The sequence below is a fragment of the Gopherus flavomarginatus genome, chromosome 4, assembly GCF_025201925.1.
Source record: "Gopherus flavomarginatus isolate rGopFla2 chromosome 4, rGopFla2.mat.asm, whole genome shotgun sequence".
NCBI classification, from domain to species: domain Eukaryota; kingdom Metazoa; phylum Chordata; order Testudines; family Testudinidae; genus Gopherus; species Gopherus flavomarginatus.
In genome coordinates, this window is record NC_066620.1 from 148,275,198 (window position 1) to 148,295,787 (window position 20,590).

The following is a 20,590-nucleotide window of genomic DNA, read 5'->3' on the forward strand; positions in this document are numbered from 1 at the left end:
ACCCAGTTCAGTCTCTCCCCTCTGGTGGGGTCTCTTCCCCCAAACCTCTAGGGCTCAGAAGGGCTGTACACCTTGTTGGGCAGGGTTTCCCCTGCGTTTCACCTCTTTTCACCTGTGAGATGTTCCTTCTGGCGTTTGTCAGTGTCTGCACCATCCAGCTCTCCAGCTGCACACCAGCTCCCCACAGTTCCTATTGTGCATGCCTATCTGACTGGAGTGGAGGCTTTTAACAGGTTCTGGCAGGTCCTTGATTGGCCCCATGTGTCCTAATTAACCTGGAGAAACCCCTGTTCAATTACCAGGGGAAAAGGGACCTGCTTATCCTGGGGCTGATATACCTGCCTTCTACCACTCTCCTATACCCCCTGGAGGAAGGGGGAACCCTATGGAGGAGGAGGCAAAGGGCCTAAAGTGCTAGTGCACTCAGGCCCATGTCTTCCACGTCCAGGCCTTGCAGAGACTTCTTTATAGTGCAGGTAGCCCGGAGCACACTGCCGCATGCCTTCCTCTGCTGCCTCCAAGGGCTCCAATCTGACTGGCAGCTCTTCTGTCTCCATCCGAGAGGTCTTCTGCAAGACTTCTCTGAGCTGCCAGTCTTCTACCAGGACCTCCTCTGGACCTGGACACTGGTCTCAGCGACCAGATCTGTGTTGGCTACCGAGGGGATAGATCTCCTCACAGAGCCCCTACTACACAATCTCCAGTTTCATGTGAAGATGGCAGAGTCTCCCTTGGTGTGCCAGAGGTTGGTCCTGGCAGAAGTCACCAGGATTGGAGACCTCCTGGATTATGACCAGGAGGACTAGGTGGATCCCCTAGCACTAGGTTGGCACATGGGGCTCTTCACCCTTTGGACACCACAGTGCGTACTTTGGGAGGTTGAGGCCACCTTACTGTCTTCTTCTTGGGTCTACCTCGAGTGGGTCCTGCAAGAGGGCACTCCCCATCCACCCCTCACCCCAGGCCCTCCAGATCTTTCCATCCTGCCCCATTAGCCTCCCCATCCTCCTCCTCCCCAAACCAGCTACGTGCTCTGCAACCGGTTTGCTTCCGAACCACGCTGAGAGAACAACTGTACATGCTCGTGCTCCACACGCTTCATTTCCCCACCCTTGTGTCCTGCCCGGACACCAAGTGGCGGGACCTATTACCAGCTCTGGAAGGTGGGGAGCCCCAGTAGGCCAGCTTGTATTCTACCCTAGTGTGGTTGCCCACCGGAGATATAAGCTGATGGCTACTAAAGAGAGCCATGACCATGGGCGTGTACCTGGCACGGTTCACCCCATCCCCGAAACCTTCCCTTTCTGTGATGTGAGGGAGACTCTGGTGCATATGTATCTTCAGTGCGCCAGGTTGCAGCCTCTTTTCCGGCTCCTCCAGAACCTCTTATTGAGGTTCTGGCTGCACTTTTCCCTGCACCTGTTTATTTATGCACACCCTATTCGTGGCCCCACAAAGTCAAGGGACCTCCTTGTGCACCTCCTCCTGGCCATGGCCAAGGTGGCTATTTATAACACCAGGAAGAGGAGGTTGGCTGAAGGGGAGCTCTGTGACTGTAGGGCCTGTTTTCGTTCCTTTTTCTGCTCACTCATCCAGGCAGAGTTCCTCTGAGTGGCATCTGCTGGCTCCTTGGATGCCTTTGAGGAGCAGTACACGCTGTCTGGGGTTCTCTGCTCAGTGTCCTCTTCAGGTTCCCTAGTTTTGACCCTTTGACCCCCACACCTGCTCCTGTTTTTTTCTTTGTTGTCCCCTGAACTTAGTTGAGTTCTGGGCTCGGTAGCTCCTCCCCAGGCTGGGGGAGGGGCTTTTAGCTGTGGGCGGGCTTATGCCCACCCACTTCCCAGCACCCAACAGGGCCTCTCTCTATAGCTGTCTGGCCTGACCCCATCACAATAGATTACACACAATACAGTAAAAGACAGGTTTGAGACATTCTTTTGGGATATAAGGATCCTGAGAGTTTGGTACCACTGATGTATGGGGTTTTTTTCCTACCAAATTTGACATCTATTCCTTGAAGATTCTCTTAGATAACAGTCATCGATCATGTAAATTTGACCTGTCCTGCAAGTACACAGGAAATAACTTAATACTAGGGCTGTCGATTAAGAGCAGTTAACTCACGCAATTAACTAAAAAAAAATGAATTGCGATTAAAAGAATCACGATTAATCGCATTGTTAAACAATACAATACCAATTAAAAATTATTAAATATTTTTGGATGTTTTTCTACATTTTAAAATATATTGATTTCAATTACAACACAGAATACAAAGTGTACAGTGCTCACTTTATATTATTATTTTTATTATAAATATTTGCACTGTAAAAATGATAAAAGAAATATTTTTCAATTCACCTCATACAAGTATTGTAGTCCAATTTCTCTATCATGAAAGGGTAACTTACAAATGTAGATTTTTTTTTGTTACATAACTGCACTTAAAAAAACCCCAACAGTATAAAGCTTTAGAGCCTACAAGTCCACTCAGTTGTACTTCTTGTTCAGTCAAACACTAAGACAAACAAGTTTGTTTACATTTACGGGAGATAATGCTGCCTGCTTCTTATTTATAATGTTACCTAAAAGTGAGAACAAGCATTCACATGGCACTTTTGTAGCCAGCATTGCAAGGTATTTACATGCCAGATATGCTAAACATTTGTAAAAGCAGCAAAGAATCCTGTGGCACCTTATAGACTAACAGAGGTTTTGGAGCATGAGCTTTCGTGGGTGAATACCCACTTCCTCAGATGCATGACATGCATCTGAGGAAGTGGGTATTCACCCACGAAAGCTCATGCTCCAAAACCTCTGTTAGTCTATAAGGTGCCACAGGATTCTTTGCTGCTTTTACAGATCCAGACTAACACGGCTACCCTCTGATACTAAACATTTGTATGTCCCTTCATGCTTAGGCCACCATTCCAGAGGACATGCTTCCATGCTGCTGATGCTCGTTAAAAATATGTGTTAACTTTGTGACTGAACTCCTTGGGGGAGAATTGTATGTCTCCTGCTCTGTGTTTTACCCACTTTCTTCCATATATTTCATGTTATAGCAGTCTCGGATGAAGACCCAGCACGTATTTATTTTAAGAACACTTTCACAGCAGATTTGACAAAACGAAAGAAGGTACCAATGTGTGATTTCTAAAAATAGATACAGAACTCAACCCCAGGTTTAAGAATCTGAAGTACCCTTCAAAATCTGAGAGGGACGAGGTGTGGAGCATGCTTTCAAAAGTCTTAAAAGAGCAACACTCAGATGTGGAAACTACAGAACCTGAACCACCAAAAAAGAAAATCAAGCTTCTGCTGGTGGCATCTGACTCATGATGATCAAAATGAACATGTCGGTCCACTCTGCTTTGGATCATTATCGAGCAGAACCCATCTGTCATAGTATAAACCCCCCACTCTGAACCTTAGCGTCCAAAAGATGGGGTACCAGCATGAATTCCTCTAAGCTTAACTACCAGCTTAGAACCTGTAGCGCTGCCACCAACCAGGAATTCCAGTGCCTGGTACACTCTGGTCTCCCCCAAAACCTTGCCCGGGGACCCCCAAGACCCAGTCCCTCTGGATCTTAACACAAGGAAAGTAAACCCTTTCCCTCACCATTGCCTTTCCCAGGCTTCCCCTCCCTGGGTTACCCTGGAAGATCACTGTGATTCAAACTCCTTGAATCTTTAAACAGAGAGGACAATTCACCTTCCTCCCTCCTTCTCTTTCCCCCTCCCAGACTCTTCCTGAGAGAGAAAGTAATCCTGACACAGAGAGAAATCAGCCTCTCTCTCCCCCTTCTCTCCTTTCTCCCCACCAATTCCCTCGTGAATCCAGACCCAGTCCCCTGGGGTCTCACCAGAATAAAAAAACAATCAGGATCTTAAACAAGAAAAGTTTTTAATTAAAGAAAGAAAAAACAGTAAAAATTATCTTTGTAAATTTAAAATGGAATAGGTACAGGGTCTTTCAGCTATAGACACTGGGAATACTCTCCCAGCCTAAGTATACAAGTACAAATTAAAATCTTTTCAGCAAAATACCAATTTGAACTCCTTTCAGCCAAATGCACATTTGAACTCCTTCCAACCAAATACACATTTGAACTCCTTCCAACCAAATACACATTTGCAAATAAAGAAAACAAACATAAGCCTAACTGGCTTTATCTACCTAGTACTCACTATTCTGAATCTATAAGAGCCTGTATTGGAGAGATTGGAGAGAAACCTGGTTGCACGTCTGGTCCCTCTGAGCCCCCAGAGTGAACAACAACCAAAACTAACAGCACAGCACAAAAACTTCCCTCCCTCAAGATTTGAAAGTATCCTGTCCTCTGATTGGTCCTCAGGTCAGGTGACAGCCAGGCTCACTGTTCTTGTTAACCCTTTCCAGGCAAAAGAGATATGAAGCAGTTTTGTTCTATTAACTCTTACTTATCTGTTTATGACACCATCATCTGCATGGATGCATGTCCTCTGGAATGGTGGTTGAAGCATGAAGGGATGTATGAATATTTAGCGCACCTGGCATGTAAATATCTTGCAACGCCCGCTACAACAGTGCCATGCAAATGCCTGTTCTCATTTTCAGGTGACACTGTAAACAAGAAATGGGCAACATTATCTCCTGCAAATTGTAACCAAACTTGTTTTTTCTGAGCAATTTGGCTGAAGTAGGACTGAATGGACTTGTAGGCTCTAAAGTTTCATATCATTTTATTTTTGAATGCAGTTATTTTTTGTACATAATTCTACATTTGAAAGTTTAACATTCATGACAAACAGATTGCACTACAGTACTTATATTAGGTGAATTAAAAATACTATTTCTTTTGTTTTTTACACTGCAAATATAAAGTGAGCACTGTACACTTTGTATTATGTGTTGTAATTGAAATCAATATATTTGAAAATGTAGAAAACATCCAAAAATTATTTAAATAAATGGTATTCTATTATTGTTTCAGTGTGATTAATCACGTTTAATTTTTTTAATCATCTGATTAATTGTGATTAATTTTTTTAGTTGCTTGATGGCCCTGCTTTTTGCACATTAAGTAGAGCCCTTGAAGTCCCGGGGACTACATAGATGGGTAAAAATACAGGCATATGTGATTATAGGGCAGGGGCCATTGTTTATAAACAATTTATCAATCAATATAACTATCCACTGAAATTTAATCCTATGTGTCTATTTCTGCATCTGGAATACTGTGATTCAGTGACATTCTGTATGTTTACCTCTCTACCTGTGCTTTCCTTTTCACCCCTCAATTACCATCTTCAACAGCCACAGTTGGAAAAGGATGGATACTCTTTTTTCCAAATGCTGAATATGATATTAATGTAAACAAAACACTATGGAAACGGAGTTTGATTTGAACTTTTTTTAGCTGAAAAGAATTGGCCAAGATTTTCAGAAGTGCCCAGGGATTTTGGGTACTCAACTTGAAACATCTAAAAGGGGCCTGATTTTCAGAAATACCGAAGTATGTGCTTGGGGCTGGACAGCCAAAAAGTGAGGTGAACAAAACCACTAGTGGGTTTTGAATATTCTTTCCTATTTGTTTCCATTGCTGGGAAGACTTTCTAAATTGATGTTCTTAGCTTGAAATGCATGGCCAGCTTCAAGTGGAAATGAAATTATTGTTGGTGGTACATTTTTTTAGAGTAAATTACTTTCCAAATTCTCATTTAAAGCAAATTGCTCAGAAGAGTAATAAAGTTAGTGTATGGGAAAGAAGATTACTAAAGGCAATGATTAATTTAAAAAGTTAAAATTTTGTGAGTATTGTACACCTTAATTATGTTTAATCAACCTCGAGTTTCATTTCACCGTGGTAATAGCCATGAAGAATTAGTTACAGTACCCAATATTAGTAATGTGCATTAGATACTGAAGTATTAACTACTGCTTGGTATCAGTATAGTACAGTAGATACTGAAGGAAACCAGAGGGCTACAAACCACAAACCATCAGCATGCTGCCACACAAGCCTCAGCATGTGCTCTATTTGTGCTCTATTTGCATGTGGCTCTCGTTTGGGTTGAACAAGGTCAAGGGCATGTAGATGGTGTATCACAAAACATCTTACAACTACAAAACAGCATTGCACCCTGGAGAAAATAGCAATTGAAAAACAAAAAACTCAATGGTCAGAGAGACACAGACACATGCAGTTGGCAGTGATGTCAACAGAACCACAGTTTGAATGCTCGATTCCTCCTTGAACCCAAGTACAGTTCAGATCATAACATTTATTCATCTGGTGCGATTAACATAGTGACTATTTCTTTTGCACAAATGCTTGTATTTTCAATAATAATATAATTTACCATTGTACAGAACTTTGTATCCCTAGATCTCTCAGCGCTTTTCATAGGATGTGTTGAGAGCACAGACTAGTACTTGTGAATGGCAGTGGCATCAAAGGAACCAAGTTCTGAATGATATTTATACCATTATTCCCCCATTTGGGTCGTATCATTGTAAACTGGGAGGTGAAATGGCTTGCCCAATGTCACACAAGTCACTGGCAGTCAGTAATGTCTAAGCCCTATTCCTTCCTACCATCCTTTGTCTGTATAATTGTCTGTATAGATCATAAGTTTTCCAGGGCTGGGATCTTTCCTCCAGTAGAACCTGTAAAGCTCCAAGCACACATTTAGTTCTGTGGTTCTCTGCCGTGATCAGTGGCCAAAAGGCATTTCTAGTGCTGAAGGCTGAGTGTAGCCACTGTGCTGTATCCTTGCACTCAAACATACTGGCCCAGTTCTGCTCTCACTTATAAGATGCAGCTCCCATTGATTTCATCATAATGATGGACAGTGTGCAATATACTGTTTGCTCTCACAAGCCAAAGATAACCTCATAACTCATATGTGGCAGCGAGTGAAGTGAAGCCAAGACTGGGATATGCAAAATCATTCCTAAAGCATGAAAGTAGAATGTGAACTTCGTTGCCTGGTGTAACACCCATACCAAAAGACAGTTTCTCTGCAGACAAAGCATCCTTGTGTGAACTTTATTTAACACTATAATTGTCATTGGTTTTGCTGTTGGTTTAGCGTCTGATGGGTGTTGGGTGGATAAGGAATGCAGGGTCAGGACCACAGTAAATGAGGTTTGATTTACTGATAGTTTGCAGGATCGGTGTGACGATTAGGGACCAGGAAGAACAAAGGGTGTAAACCCCAAAGAATAAGCAATTGAGTCAACTGATTGTATACAATATTATTGTACTATAAAAGGATATTGAATAAGGTCTTTTATGAAAGCTGGTGATTAATATCATTGTGAAATGTATGTATGAACACTATATGAAGAATTATAGATACTAAGATTATGCTTTAAAGTCTGTGACCAAACAAAGGGGGAAACAGGTTTTCTCCCTGATAGAAGGGAAGGCAGCTATCTGTGTCTCCAGTGCATTTTGGAATCAAAAGAAACAGAAACCTCATTTACATACAGATCAGCTGGGTGGCAGGAAATCAACAGGAAGGGAAGACCAGCAAGAGGTCATCCTGACTCTGGGGACAAAACAATGAGTTTTGGGAAACATTAGCAGAAGCCTTTTTGTCATCCATCACTTAGGGGACATAGAGAATTGTGAGCCTGTGAAAGCTGGATCCCCTCACCTGAAGGAAGAGGATGCTGGTAACTTGATATAAGTAAGAAAACTGCTTAAGCAAAAATTGTAACTTGTTAAGATGAAGTTTTGTCCCAAGAAAGTTTTGTTTGTAACCATACCAGTCTCTTTTCTCTTGCTGTGTACCTCTTAAAACTCTGTTCTTTGTTAATAAACTTATTCTTGTTTTATTAAAAATCATCCCAGTGCTGTGAATTGAAGTGGAGTGTGAGTTTTTTGCTAACCTAACAGGCTGATGTGTGCGACCTCTTTGGAGGCAGCTAACTTCATAACTTCCATGAGTTCCCAGTGAGAGGGGCTGAACTCTGCAGGGAGACGTCCCTAGGAAACTCGAGAACTGAAGTTTACTGATTGTTACCTTCAAAGCAAGGTTTGAACTGACACAGAGCTTAGCAGCAGCAAAGTTCACTCGTGCTGAGGCAGAGCAGAAACACAGGGACTCACAGTTCTGAGTGTCCTAAGCAAGACATCACAATGGGTATTACACAATATCAGGAACAAACCGTATTCTACTTTATCTGCAAAGCATACTAAAAACTTGAGCAACAGCATTGATAACAAAATATTAGCACATATCTTCTTCCCATCTAAAGATTCATAAAAAATCTTGCAAAAATTATAGCTAAGGGTCACAGACACCAGCTGATCCAGGATATGTAGAACATGTGATAGTGAGCAGTGTGGAATACACTTTTATTTGCAATGTCAATGCCCATGAACTGCCTTTGGATTTGTTTCTGTCAGTTACTGGGGAATTGATACAGTTTTCCACACATTCTGAAAATAAAATTGCTCCCCTCACTTAGGGGCTGAATTCTCAGATGGACTGCAGCAGTACTCCTCACACCTGAAGGCAGGCACCAAGATGGCTGGCTGTCCTCTGGGGTCCTAGAGACAGAAGGGGATTGAATTGGTCACTCACATTAATTAGAGAATCCTCAGTGGCACTTCAGCGACACCCCCAACACGTCCCCTAGACTGAGGAGCTCTGAGGGGTTTATTAGAGCCAGCTTAAAACTGCCCAGAGATTCCCTCAACAGGGAATGCTCAGCTGACTTTACTATGTGTAAAGGAGAGATTAAATTTTGAATGCCAATCCAAAATAGTTCGTACAGATAACCATGTCCTTTTTTTAGTACATTCTGCTCCATTTTGCATTTAGCTTCTGCTGTACATCTGTAGCTGAATGTACCACATCCAGTGGTGGTGCAGACATAGCCTTAGTCTGGTGCACTTAATTGCATAGAAAACCAGGAGATACTGATCTTAGGGCTGCGGGTCTGCACTACGGGGAGATTGATGCTGCTGCAGTCTATGGAGCAGGAGTTGATTTAGTGGGTCTAGTGAAGATCTGCTAAATTGATGGCAGAGCACTCTCTGGTTGATCCTTGTCCTCCAGCTCCCTGAGAAGATTAAGGTAAGTCAATGGGAGAGCGTTTCCCGTCAAAGCAGCGCAGTGAAGACACTGGGGTAAGTCGACCTAAGCTACGTTATTCACGTAGCTGGAGTAGCGTAATTTGGTTCGACTTACTCCAGGATTGAAGACAAGCTCTTAGTATTTCTTTAGTATTGAACTTACCAAGTGTGGTGTCCTCTCCAGCTCTCTGTACCTGTTCTGGAAAGGTAATGGGGCCTTTATTTAGCAGTTTTCAGAAACTGTACTGGAGACCAGGGAGGTATTCAGTGACCATATTAAACTAAAATCATATTAAGAAACAGGGCTGCCCAGAGGATTCAGGGGGCCTGGGATCTTCGGCGGCGGGGGGCCCCTGCTGCCGAATTACTGTCGAAGCCCTGGCATTCCTGCGTCGGGTCCTGGGGCGGAAGGACCCCCCCACCACGGGTCTTCGGGGCACTTCAGCGGTAGGTCCCAGAGCGGAAGGACTCCCCCACTGCCGAATTGCCACCGAAGACCTGGCACTTTGGCAGCGGGTCCTGAGGCAGAAGAACCGCCCCGCCACGGGTCTTCAGGGCACTTTGGCGGTGTGGGGGGGTCCTTCTGCCCTGGGACCCGCTGCCGAATTGCTGACGAAGACTCGGAGTGGAAGAAGCTCCAGGGGCCCAGGCCCCATGAGAGTTTTCCGGGGCTCCCAGAGCGAGTGAAGGACCCGTTCCAGGGGCCCCGAAAAACTCTTGTGGGGGTCCCTGTGGGGCCGGGGCAAATTGCCCCACTTGTCCCGCCACCCCAGGCGGCCCTGCTAAGAAATAGGTAATAGGCATTGCTATACTGCATCAGATCAATAGTCCACTTAGACCAGTATCCTGTCATGACAGTGGTCAGCATGAGATGCTGTAAAAGAAGGTGCAAGAAAAACCAATAATAGACAGTTATGAACTATTCTGCCTATAAAGAAATTTTTTTTTTGCCCTATCAGTGATTGGCTTATGCCCTGGAGCTTGAGGGCTTATATTTCAAATTTTTTTAGATCTCATCCAATGTAGCCCTGGAAAATTCTTATTATCCATATAAATGTCAAATCCATTTTTAAAAATATTTCCTTGTTTTAGTTTTTTTGTTTTTAATCCTGCTAAGCTCTTGGTCTCAGTGCTATCTTGTGCCAATGAGAATATAACTCTGACCAGTATATATACATATATATAAAAATAAAAATAAAATTTGGCACTTTAAAAGGGCCACTTCCAAAAGCCAAGAGCAATTGTGAGCAAACACTGGATTTATTCCTCAACTCAGCCAGAAGTTACGGGCTTGATGCAGGAACAACCTGGTGAAATCCTATCGTCTGCATAATGCAGGCAATCGGACAATATAATCACAACAGTCCCTTCCGGCCTTAAAATTTTTGCATCTGAGTTCCAAGGGTGCTGTGTTTGTGGGGTTTTAAAAAATCCTTTTGTCAGTTTTAAATTTCTTGTCTTTTAATATCATTCAGTACTCCCTTGTTTTAAATATCTTGAGAAATGGAAATAGAGAACACCCAGCTTGTTTTCTCTAGTGTTCTCTGTTTTCTATAACTCTGCAATGTCCCTTCTTTCTCAACAACTCACTAAAGCAAATGGCGTCAGTTTGTTCAATCTGTCCTTATGTTGGGAGTCCTTCTATGCCTCTAATCATTTTGGTTGTGTATCTCTGGACCCATCTATTTCTGCTTTATCTGTGTGAGCTGGAGTGTCCAGAATTAAATATAGTATTCCAGGTGAAGGTGTATCATTGACTTGTATAGCGGCATTATAATATTGTCGGTATTGTTCATAACATTCTTATACAAAACTAATATGTTGTTTGCTTTTTTGGTTATTCCTTTGATTACTCACATCTTTTGAGTAGAAGGTTTTCATTGAGCAGCTCTACAGTGATGCTCAGGTCTTTCTCCTGAGTGGTTAAAGTTAATAAGAGTTAGTACTGTGTATGAATAATTATGATTCTTCCTCCCAGTGTGCAGTACTTGAGGAGCATAGGAATTGCCTTACTGGATCAGAACTGTGGTCCATTTAGTCAAGTATCTTGTCTCCAACAGTGGCTGACACAGAGGAAAGTTCAATAAACCCTGAAGTAGGCAGTTATGAAGTAACCTTCCTCCAGGGAATGTTTCCTTCTAACCTTTACCAGTTACTGTTTGGCTTTATATTCCTATCAAAATTCCTGTTCGTTAGAATTCTGGTTATTCTTCTTGTTCATATAAATGAATCTTGTTAAGCTCTTAACCTCAATGGTACTTTGTCTTTGTGTTATGAGGCTAAGTGTTCCCGATCTACTTTCTCTAAATCATTTATTTTTTGTATACTTTTATCATGTTTCCTCTTCTCTACCTCCTTTCAAAATCTTGCATGATATGAGAGTTTTTCCATGCCCTTAATCATTCTTGCTGTCCATCTCTGATTTTGCTGTCCTCTTTTTGTGCAATTAACACAATATCCCTAGTGATGCTGTACCACTGATTCATATACTGCAAAAAGACAGTACTGGACAGGATCTATGGTTGCATGCAAGAAATACTAGGTGATTGGTGGATGCCCTGTGCCTCCATGGAAGAAGTTTCTAAACATGGCATCCAACAAGCAGTCACTTGTAAAATTCCTCTGTGAATATATGGTTCAAAAAGCACCTGAGAATATAGAAGCACATCCAGCACATGCATTACTTCTTATTGGGGACTTTTTCAATAGCAAAGTAGCAAATTCCGTCATCTATAGAGGCACTGAAGAAGCCCAAGATTTGTACAGTACTCAAGAACAAGTGCACACAAGGATGCTTCTGTATGCTCTATGTGCCTATATGACCGTTTGGTCTTTCGGTGTGAAAGAAAGCATAGTAATTAGGTCATCTGATACAGATGTTTTGGTGCTTGCTGTTCATTCCTTTTAAAAAATGGAACACATAGATAACACATGGATTGAGACAGGGACCATTCCCAGGACAATTGATAAGCATCGCTTTATACCAGTGCATGCAATTTGTGACACATGCACACATGACTTCTGCAACATACTTCCAGGATTAACATTAACATTAACAGGATGTGAGACTGCGTTATTCCTATTTGGTATTGGAGGAAAAATCTGTGCTTAATATTGTCAAAATAAAGGGAGCCTACCACTTGAGAGCTTGTCAAATTGGGAGAAAGTGATGGACAAGCCACAATTTCTGCAGCAAGGAATTTGATAGCAGTGGTGTATGACCAAAGCAAGAAAGAAAAGGAGACCCACAAAGACCCAAATTGCTTGCACCTCAGTCAATCCATCAAAAAGGACACGTCACTGGCCTAATTCCCATTATGTCAGGACAGTTTTGAAGATCATGTCAGAAGAACATCCTGGCAAACAAAGGCTTGGATGCCTTCACACATAGATAAACTAGATATTGAATCACCTTTGCAACAAGGATGGGAAAATGTGGATCATGAACTACATCCTATATTCTTCAAGGGTCCAATGACATCTGCGCTTCTACAAAATCTTAGTTGTACCAGTAGGGGTCGGTGCGCAATCAGCTGTGTCTGTAGTCAAAACAATGTTCCCTGTACAGAACTGTGTAAATGCCAAGGCAATGAAGACTGAGGTAAGCCATTCATAATGATGAAAAAATATGCAATAATACATAGAGTCATAGAAATATTTTCATTCATTTCTGGTAGCTTAAAATGATCATTTTTAAAATGTTGATGGTGTCACTGTATATCCCTGTTTCTTTGGTAATAGCACCACTTGACAGCTCCACATCATACCTCACCTTAAAATAGACATAATAAGATTTCAAATGATGTATGATGTGCATGTATGTAGAGAGGAGTACATTAAATTAATCAAATTAATGCTGTCTGCTGCTTGCCTAAAACCAGTTTCCACGTGCCACTGTGCTACCCACTTTGTTTGGTTGTCCTGAAGTTCCTCACCAAATTCTTTAATCATGAGTAATTTAATAATTTCAAGTCAACTACAAATTTTGCCACCTCTCTGTTCACCTTTTCTACAAGTAATTAATAAAGGTGTTGTACAACACTGGTCCTAGTACAGATCTTGGGCCACCCTATTGCTGACCTTTCTTTGTTTCTGCCTCTTAACTAGTTACCAATCCATAACAGTATTTTACACCTCACCCCATGATTGCTTAATTTCCTTAATACACCCCTTTGGTGAGAGACTTTATCAAAGGCTTTTTGAAAACCCAAATCAATTTTATTAGCTGTTCTCTTTAATTTGCTATTTTGTTGACTTAAAGAACTTTAACATATTAGAGAGATGCACCCTTTTCTTTTACAGAAGCCATGCTGGGTTGGCTCTATCATATAATGTTCATCTCACTGTTTAATAGTTCTGTTTATAATTATTATTTCAGCTAATATATCCCCAATGAAGTAAGGCTTATAATTCCCTAGATCAGCCCTACAGCCTTTTTCAAAATAGGTGCAACACTTGGTACCCTCTAGTAGCATAGCTGATTTTAATAAGAGTGCAACTCAGTTAACACCCATGGAGTTGCACACATCTGTAACTGAGCACAGACTATTGGCCAGTGTTTCCACCTGTTCATCATCATGCCCTTATTAACTTTGTATACGAACAGATAACACCAGTATTTAATACACATGCTGAGAAACACTTCTACCCAGAGACCTGATCCTTACTGATTTCAATGGATTATTCATGTGTTTATTTTTAAGGTCTGTTTTTGTTGGAAATTCTCATCCTCATTTGGTATCTTTTTTTCTTGCATTCACTATTGCCAACATAGAGTTCTAATTCCTTCACTCAAGTTCTGCCTCTACCAGCTAATGACCCCCCAAACAAATGGATTTAACTGTCCTGCCTCACCCCTTTTATTTTCTTAGTGACTCTCTGATCATTAACTGCAGCAGTATTTAGATCTTATAAGATCTCACTTTCAGGGCAAAGGGGTTCAGAGATCTTAATTATTCTAATCCTTCCTCTGATATTGGTGTGGAACTGTTGTGATTGCAGAATCGGATTTTCTCTTAGAGGTGCATGGGGCAGTTAGCTGACAGGACTACACTTGAATTCCCAACGTATGCTGGTTGGTTAATTTTTTTAGCCCTTTATTCAGGGGCTTGTTGCTATCTCCTTACTGTGGTTCTAGATCATGGTATATTCCATTATATCTGAATGAAAAATGAATTCATTTTCTCATTTGCTATACAGGGCAATGAAGTACTAAGAATTAAGGTGGAGTTCAGGTAGAGAGAGAACAATGCAATACCAATACCCTGGAGGGAATGGAGTGATTTTATTAGTATAAAGTACTAAGGTTTATGGGAAACAAGCTTCCCCCAATCCACACGCCCAGCTCCCATTGGTGCAGTGGACTGAGAGCATCATATGACAGTGCATAAATATAGTCCAAAAAAAGTGAATCTACAGTAATGTCACCTTGATACTCTATGAAGTGTTGTTGTAGCCACGTCGGTTCCAGGATATTAGCAAGACAATGTAATATCTTCTATTGAACCAACTTGGTGAGAGAGACCAGCTTTTAAATTACACAGTGCTCTTCTTCAGGTCAGGTGTAGCCTGAAAGCTTGTCTCTTTTACCAACAGAAGTTGATCCATTAAAAGATAATACCTCACCCACCTTGACAGTGGGCAGACCTGTTTGAAGTCCAAGTCACATCAGTTTAGTTTTTAGATCAAACCCTATTTTTACTATAGTCAGCACAAAAGAAACAACGTAGCAGCAGAAAAGCAAGTGCTTCCTAGCCTACCTTGAGCATCCTCAGTAAAATTACCTGCTACGCTCTCATTCTAGAATCCTTTTGACAATAATGATATCTGAAGTAGAAAGAGCACAGCATGATTCTCAGAGACCGTGCTGAAGTTGCAGGGCTGGCAGCTGAGAAAACCTTGTTAGACTTAGAAATGGACATTAAAAATATGGCTTTGGACTGTATGCATGGTAATTCCATGCTAGTAGCTGCAGCACGGCATCCCTGTCTCTTCCATGCTGCCTCCCCCACCACCATACCCAGAAGTCGTGCTGCTCTCATGGTAATTCCAGCAGTGGGGAGCTGCTCAGACAAAACTACCATGCATATTGCTACTCCTTAACATCACATGGAAACCAGCAAGACAAAATAACTCTCATCCACTAAGGTGTCATCTTTTTAGAGTCACTTTGGGTACAATGATTGCAGATCTGGAGTGACAGGCAGCCATATTGTTCATCTTTTACAGCCACATCTATAAGAAGAATCATGACATAACCAAAACTCGGAAAGGAAAAACAGATCAGCTTCTGAGAGTCGATGACCATGATTTTACCATGAGGCCAGCTTTTGGAGGTAGGAATATTGTTCTGTCTATTTTTCACTTCATTTGTTTTGGGAAAATATCTCTGAGCCAGATTGTTCTCTCCTACCTCTGTGTAAGGTGGAATGAACCCCAATACCTTCAGTGGGTACTCCAAGGTAACTGTAGCAGACTTTGGCCTCCAGTACCTCAGGAGAACAGACAGACTCCTTTCTATAGTTAAGCTCTCCTTCCAAGTGCTTCCAAGAGCGTGGATCTGGACCTTTTCTTAAATGATATTTCATTCTGCTTGAGAGTTGTGTCTAGAAGGGAAGAACAGCTACAGTTATTAGTTGGATGTTTATTTCTAGTTGTGAAGAAGGCTAATGTTGAGCTTCTGAGTTGACATGATTAAATCATAAAATAATTAAACAGATAAATCATCAGCCACTTCACTCTGCATGCTCACAGAAGAATCAGAATAGTTTTGTCAAGTTGTAAACCTGATTTCTCATAACTTTGTACAACAACATAGGAGGAGGAGGAACCAAACCCACCAACACCTTTCCATCCTTTTCCCACCCATCAACCACAAGAATTTGCTTAGGAGCCACCCTCTTGATTCTAAAGGATGATCCCTGCTCACTACTCCAGAGGTAGATCATGGCAGCAGTAGCAATGTCAGCCATGACATAATCCTCCCAGTAGCTGGCTCTAGCCCAGAAAAGCTATGTGGGAAAAAGAAGAAGAGGTGAGGGGAGAAGCTGCTACAGAGGGCAGAGAGCTAGTTCCTGCCACCATGTATCAGGAGCCAGCAGATCAAAGATGCCCCCTCAGTCTTCCTAACAGACAACTGGGTTCTGGAAAGCCTATCCTGTCCTCTTTCAAGCAGCTACCAGGCTAAGGTGACCACATGTCCCTAAAAACTAGGAATGTTCCGGTATTTTGCCCTGCTCCACTGCTCAGACTGAGTCCCTAGCCCTGTAAGTCAGCATCAGTCCTCCGCCTCCTTATGCCAAGTCCTTAAAGGAGGGAAGTCAAGAGGTAAAGGGTTTTAGCTATAGAAGTTCTTCTGTAACTGCTTCTGGAACAGTAACTTTTCCGGTTATCTGTTTTTCTCCTGCTTCCAAGGAGGAAGCAGTGGTGTAAAACACTGGCTGCATGCATGCAATGATGTATCCCCTCTGAAGACTGGCTTCAGTGATTATAACAAGCCTATTACTTATCTATAGCTACAGGAGTTCTCCTTTAGCTCAAGCACTAGAGGGCTGTGTTTTGGTGCGGAAAGGTTTGGGTTGGATGGTCCCCCTATTGATGAAAATGAAAGGGCAGAAGTAAAATGCTAAAACTGGAAAAAATAAGCCACTTGGGGTTGTGCTGCTAATGACCCTCCCAGAAGCAGGGCTGCCCAGAGGATTCAGGGGGCCTGGGGCAAAGCAATTTTGGGGGCCCCTTCCTTAAAAAAAATTGCAATATTATAGAATACTGTATTCTCGTGAGGGCCCTGCCCCACTTGCCCCCCCACCCCCTGGGCAGCCCTGCCCAGAAGTGAGGAGGGCAAGTTCAGACACTCATGGCTGTGTGAACTGCCTTTAAAATGGAGACACACTGTACTGATAATTTAGGAGGAAGGGGCCAGGCGTTCCTTATACAACATGGCACATTATTACCAAAGGAAACAAGGGTAAAGAACTCCAGCATGGATGTGTATTTACCACATGCTCACGTTAGACCACACAATCTGAAAGGCTGTGCTGCCTGTAATCTATATTCCTATCTTGCTATGACTGCAGTGGTTGGCAATCTTAGCCGTATTATTCAGCATTATATTAAAATGTTATTTAAAAGTCCAAAAGAAAGTAGACAAAAATGTGTTAAGTAAGGTTGTATTCCCAAAACAGAATGCAAAATGGCACTGTAGGATCCATGTTTATCTCCCAATGATTCCAGATCAAATTTACTCAGTTTACAAGTAATAGTTCAGGATACACTCAGCCAGCAAATCTATTGTATAAGAAGATGCTGTATTGTAACTCGGTTCAGAACCTGAAATGAGTACAGAATGCAGCAGCCCATTGGTTAAGTGAAATATGTCACTGTGAGTACATGACCTGGACTTCTGGAACTGACTGGCTGCCTAGAGGTTTCTTAATGGAGTTGAAAGTGTTGATTTTGACCTAAAAAGCCCTACATTTACATTGCCTGAGACCTGCCTAGCTGAGTGTTGCCAGCTCTCATGATTTTATTGTAAGTCTCATGACATTTGCTGTTTTACTTAAAGCCCCAACTTCTGGAATCATGTGTTTACATGAGAATCTCTGCTTTCATGGGGAAAAAAGCAGTAAGCTTCTAGTCACTGTGGTAGCAAAGAAAAGCACATGATGCAAGTGCACTCTAAAGGCTCAGATACTGGAATGCAAATAAAAAAGGAATAAGCATCTTTTATTATTAAAAATCTTAGGATTTTCAAGCTAGCTTCATGATTTTTGAACACTTGAAGTAGACAGTACAGCACTGGCTCGCGCTCTTATGATACTGCTACAAGTGTGATGAAGAGTAGGGCTTGGCTTGGAATCTCCTTGTTTTATACGAGAGGGAGCAGCTGGTGGGGTATTCTCCTGAGACAGGCCCTCTATTTTGGGATCCATTCTCTTCACTTGGTCTGAAATAGCCTGAATCAAGTAATCTCCAGGGGATGTTCTTTCTGGTGGGACTGCTATGCATTTGGTGTGGAAGGTTCTTGAGGAGGCTGAAGGACAAGATTTTGTTGTGCTGAAGTTCTAGGTTTTATGGGACCTGCTGTTATTGTTCTGTTGTGTTTTCTTCTGTCTTTTATTGTATTTTTAATATTTTATCTGTGTGCCCAGAGCCTGAGAGAGGTGTCTCTTTGTATGTTTCACACCCAAATAAATAAAGGCATGTTTACATTGTCATTCTTGTAACTTTAATACAGTGTATTTTAAATATTTTGCCCATTTTAACAGAGTATTTAAAAAAAATACAATCTTTAGGATCCTGCAAAATCCTAAAAACCTGAAGCAGTCTTTGCAAAATCAGTTACTTCAACCCAATGTTCATCAACTTAATGAGCAGACTATTGGAAGTTGCATTTGAAGACATTTCAGAAAATTGCACTTTCAGCTTCAGAGATGAGATTTTGAAAGCATCTTGGCGGGAGATGGGGAATGGGTGGGGAGACCATGTTTCTGTAATTTCTGCTGAAAAGAATAACATCTCACAAAGGCCTTCTTTGAACTAGCAAAATTGCCCAAGACTGACAATGGTTGTCAGCAAATGGGTGCAGCTGAACAGGATTTAACTGTGTATGACTAAGAACTAACCTTGGCAACAGCTTAATTCTATTAGCCTATAGGCTATATTAGATTATATTAGACTATAGGCTATGTACACAAATCAAATGCAACCAGACAAGCTGGATCTTTTAGGTTCCTGTGGTATCAAAAAAAAATCTTGTTGTGTATATTTCTAGTGCTAAAATAAATCATATAGAAAAAGATTAGGAAAAAAATAGAGTAAATTAACTGGATATATTTTGTATGTAATAAGCAACAAAGAGTCCTGTGGCACCTTATAGACTAACAGATGTATTGGAACATAAGCTTTCATGGGTGAATACCCACTTCATCAGACGCATGATGTATTCACCCACGAAAGCTCATGCTCCAATACATCTGTTAGTCTATAACGTGCCACAGGACTCTTTGCTGCTTTTTACAGTTCCAGACTAACACGAGTACCTCTCTGATACTTTGTATGTAATGTTATACATAGTAAAATCATAGGGCCTCATTCACCACAGCATTACTCCAACCGAGTTATACTAGTGTAAAACTGAAGTCAATGGGGCCTGATTCTCATATTATTATTTAAGGCCCTTTTGTACTGCTCAGGGAGTATAAAGGGGCCTTAAAGATGGGTGTAACTGTAACCTGTGTTCACTGTAAGGCCCCTTTACACTTCCAGAGTGTTGTAAAGGAGCTTTAGTGTAAAAAGAAGCAGGTGAAAAAGCAGAGTAACATACTCTGAATCAGGCCTGTAACTTTATGTTCCAAATGAAAATGACTGTCATCTCAGCCAAAATCCACAGGGAATTTCACGGGGAACCTAGGCAGTAGTATTAGATTGTAGTGAAATCATGTGTCATGTCGCATGTTTGTAAAACCTGAGAAAAATGAGCAAGAGTTATATGAGGAGAGACTCGGGAAGAATATTAGAAGGAAGGTGAAGTATCCAAGAGAAGTTGTCACTGTAAAGCACTAGAGCAGACGTTATGTAAACTGTGTTATTAACAGCACAACTGTCATAGTTAAGTCTTGCCTGATGTCAACCCATTAGTGACAGCCATTGGGTAAAGTGATAGTGACAAAGATTGTTGCTTTACTAATGTTCTATGCAGCCTCCTCCTGTCCTAAAATAGATTGCATTTGTTCTGACCCTTTTGGAGTTATCTCCATGCCAATGACCTTGCTCAAGCCAGCAGATGTTCAGGTATTATTTACAAATATTAATATTTAAAGATTATGTAAATGTTTTAGTTGTGCTCTCTTCTTTAAACACCCATTTTAAGCATTTCATCTATGATGTTTCATATTTTACAGGGAGCCTGTGAATAAGCAGCTTTAGTTGATACTCAAAATAGCTGTACCTCCTTTGCTGAGAAACAACCTAATGCTTTATGTTATACTTATCCATATAGAATGTCAACTAGATCTTGCTGCACTTGTTGAATAATACTTTTATCGGCACCTAAGGACAGTTGGGTGAGTGAAGGCATAAATGGCTCACATAGGGTTAGTGTCAAAGGTTAGGGTAAAACTCACTTCTTCTGCAATGATAATCTAGCAATAAAATGGGAAAACACACAGACAATCCCTCCTCTCTTCCCCCCAGTACAGTGATACTCAACCTACTGAATGTAGCCTGTGTCTGAACTTGATTGATTGTATCTGTTTTAGGGCTAAGCCCACATGCGCTGAGCACCCACAGTTTTGTTTGTCTTTAATGCCTCTCGAGACCAAACCCATAGACTAAGAGCATATGTTGCCACAGCATTGTTAGTTCAAGGCATAACTTGAATGTTAACCCTAACCCAACTCCCATCTGCACACACAAATCTCTAGCTCGAGGTAACTGTGGCTTTATCACTGAGCTAACTGATCTGGCTGGGGAGGAGCAGAGGCCGAAGTTCAAGTGCCACTAAAGCTCAAGTAC

The 20,590-nt window shown here is 41.7% G+C and overlaps 2 protein-coding genes across 5 annotated transcripts in view; one reads left to right on the forward strand and one right to left on the reverse strand.

Moving 5' to 3' along the window:
* The window catches only part of GABRR2 (gamma-aminobutyric acid type A receptor subunit rho2), a 64,095-nt gene that overhangs the window by 5,002 nt on the left and 38,503 nt on the right, over positions 1–20,590 (forward strand). The window contains exon 2 of the mRNA XM_050949304.1: positions 15,305–15,411. Within this exon, the coding sequence (XP_050805261.1) occupies positions 15,305–15,411 (107 nt within the window). The remainder of the gene's footprint in view (positions 1–15,304; positions 15,412–20,590) is intronic.
* The window catches only part of PM20D2 (peptidase M20 domain containing 2), a 224,417-nt gene continuing 216,537 nt past the window's right edge, over positions 12,711–20,590 (reverse strand). For 3 of the 4 annotated variants that reach the window (XR_007773859.1, XR_007773860.1, XR_007773857.1), the window contains exon 8: positions 12,711–15,681. The gene's annotated coding sequence lies outside the window, so the exon portion shown is untranslated. The remainder of the gene's footprint in view (positions 15,682–20,590) is intronic. The other variant, XR_007773858.1, reaches the window with a different exon arrangement.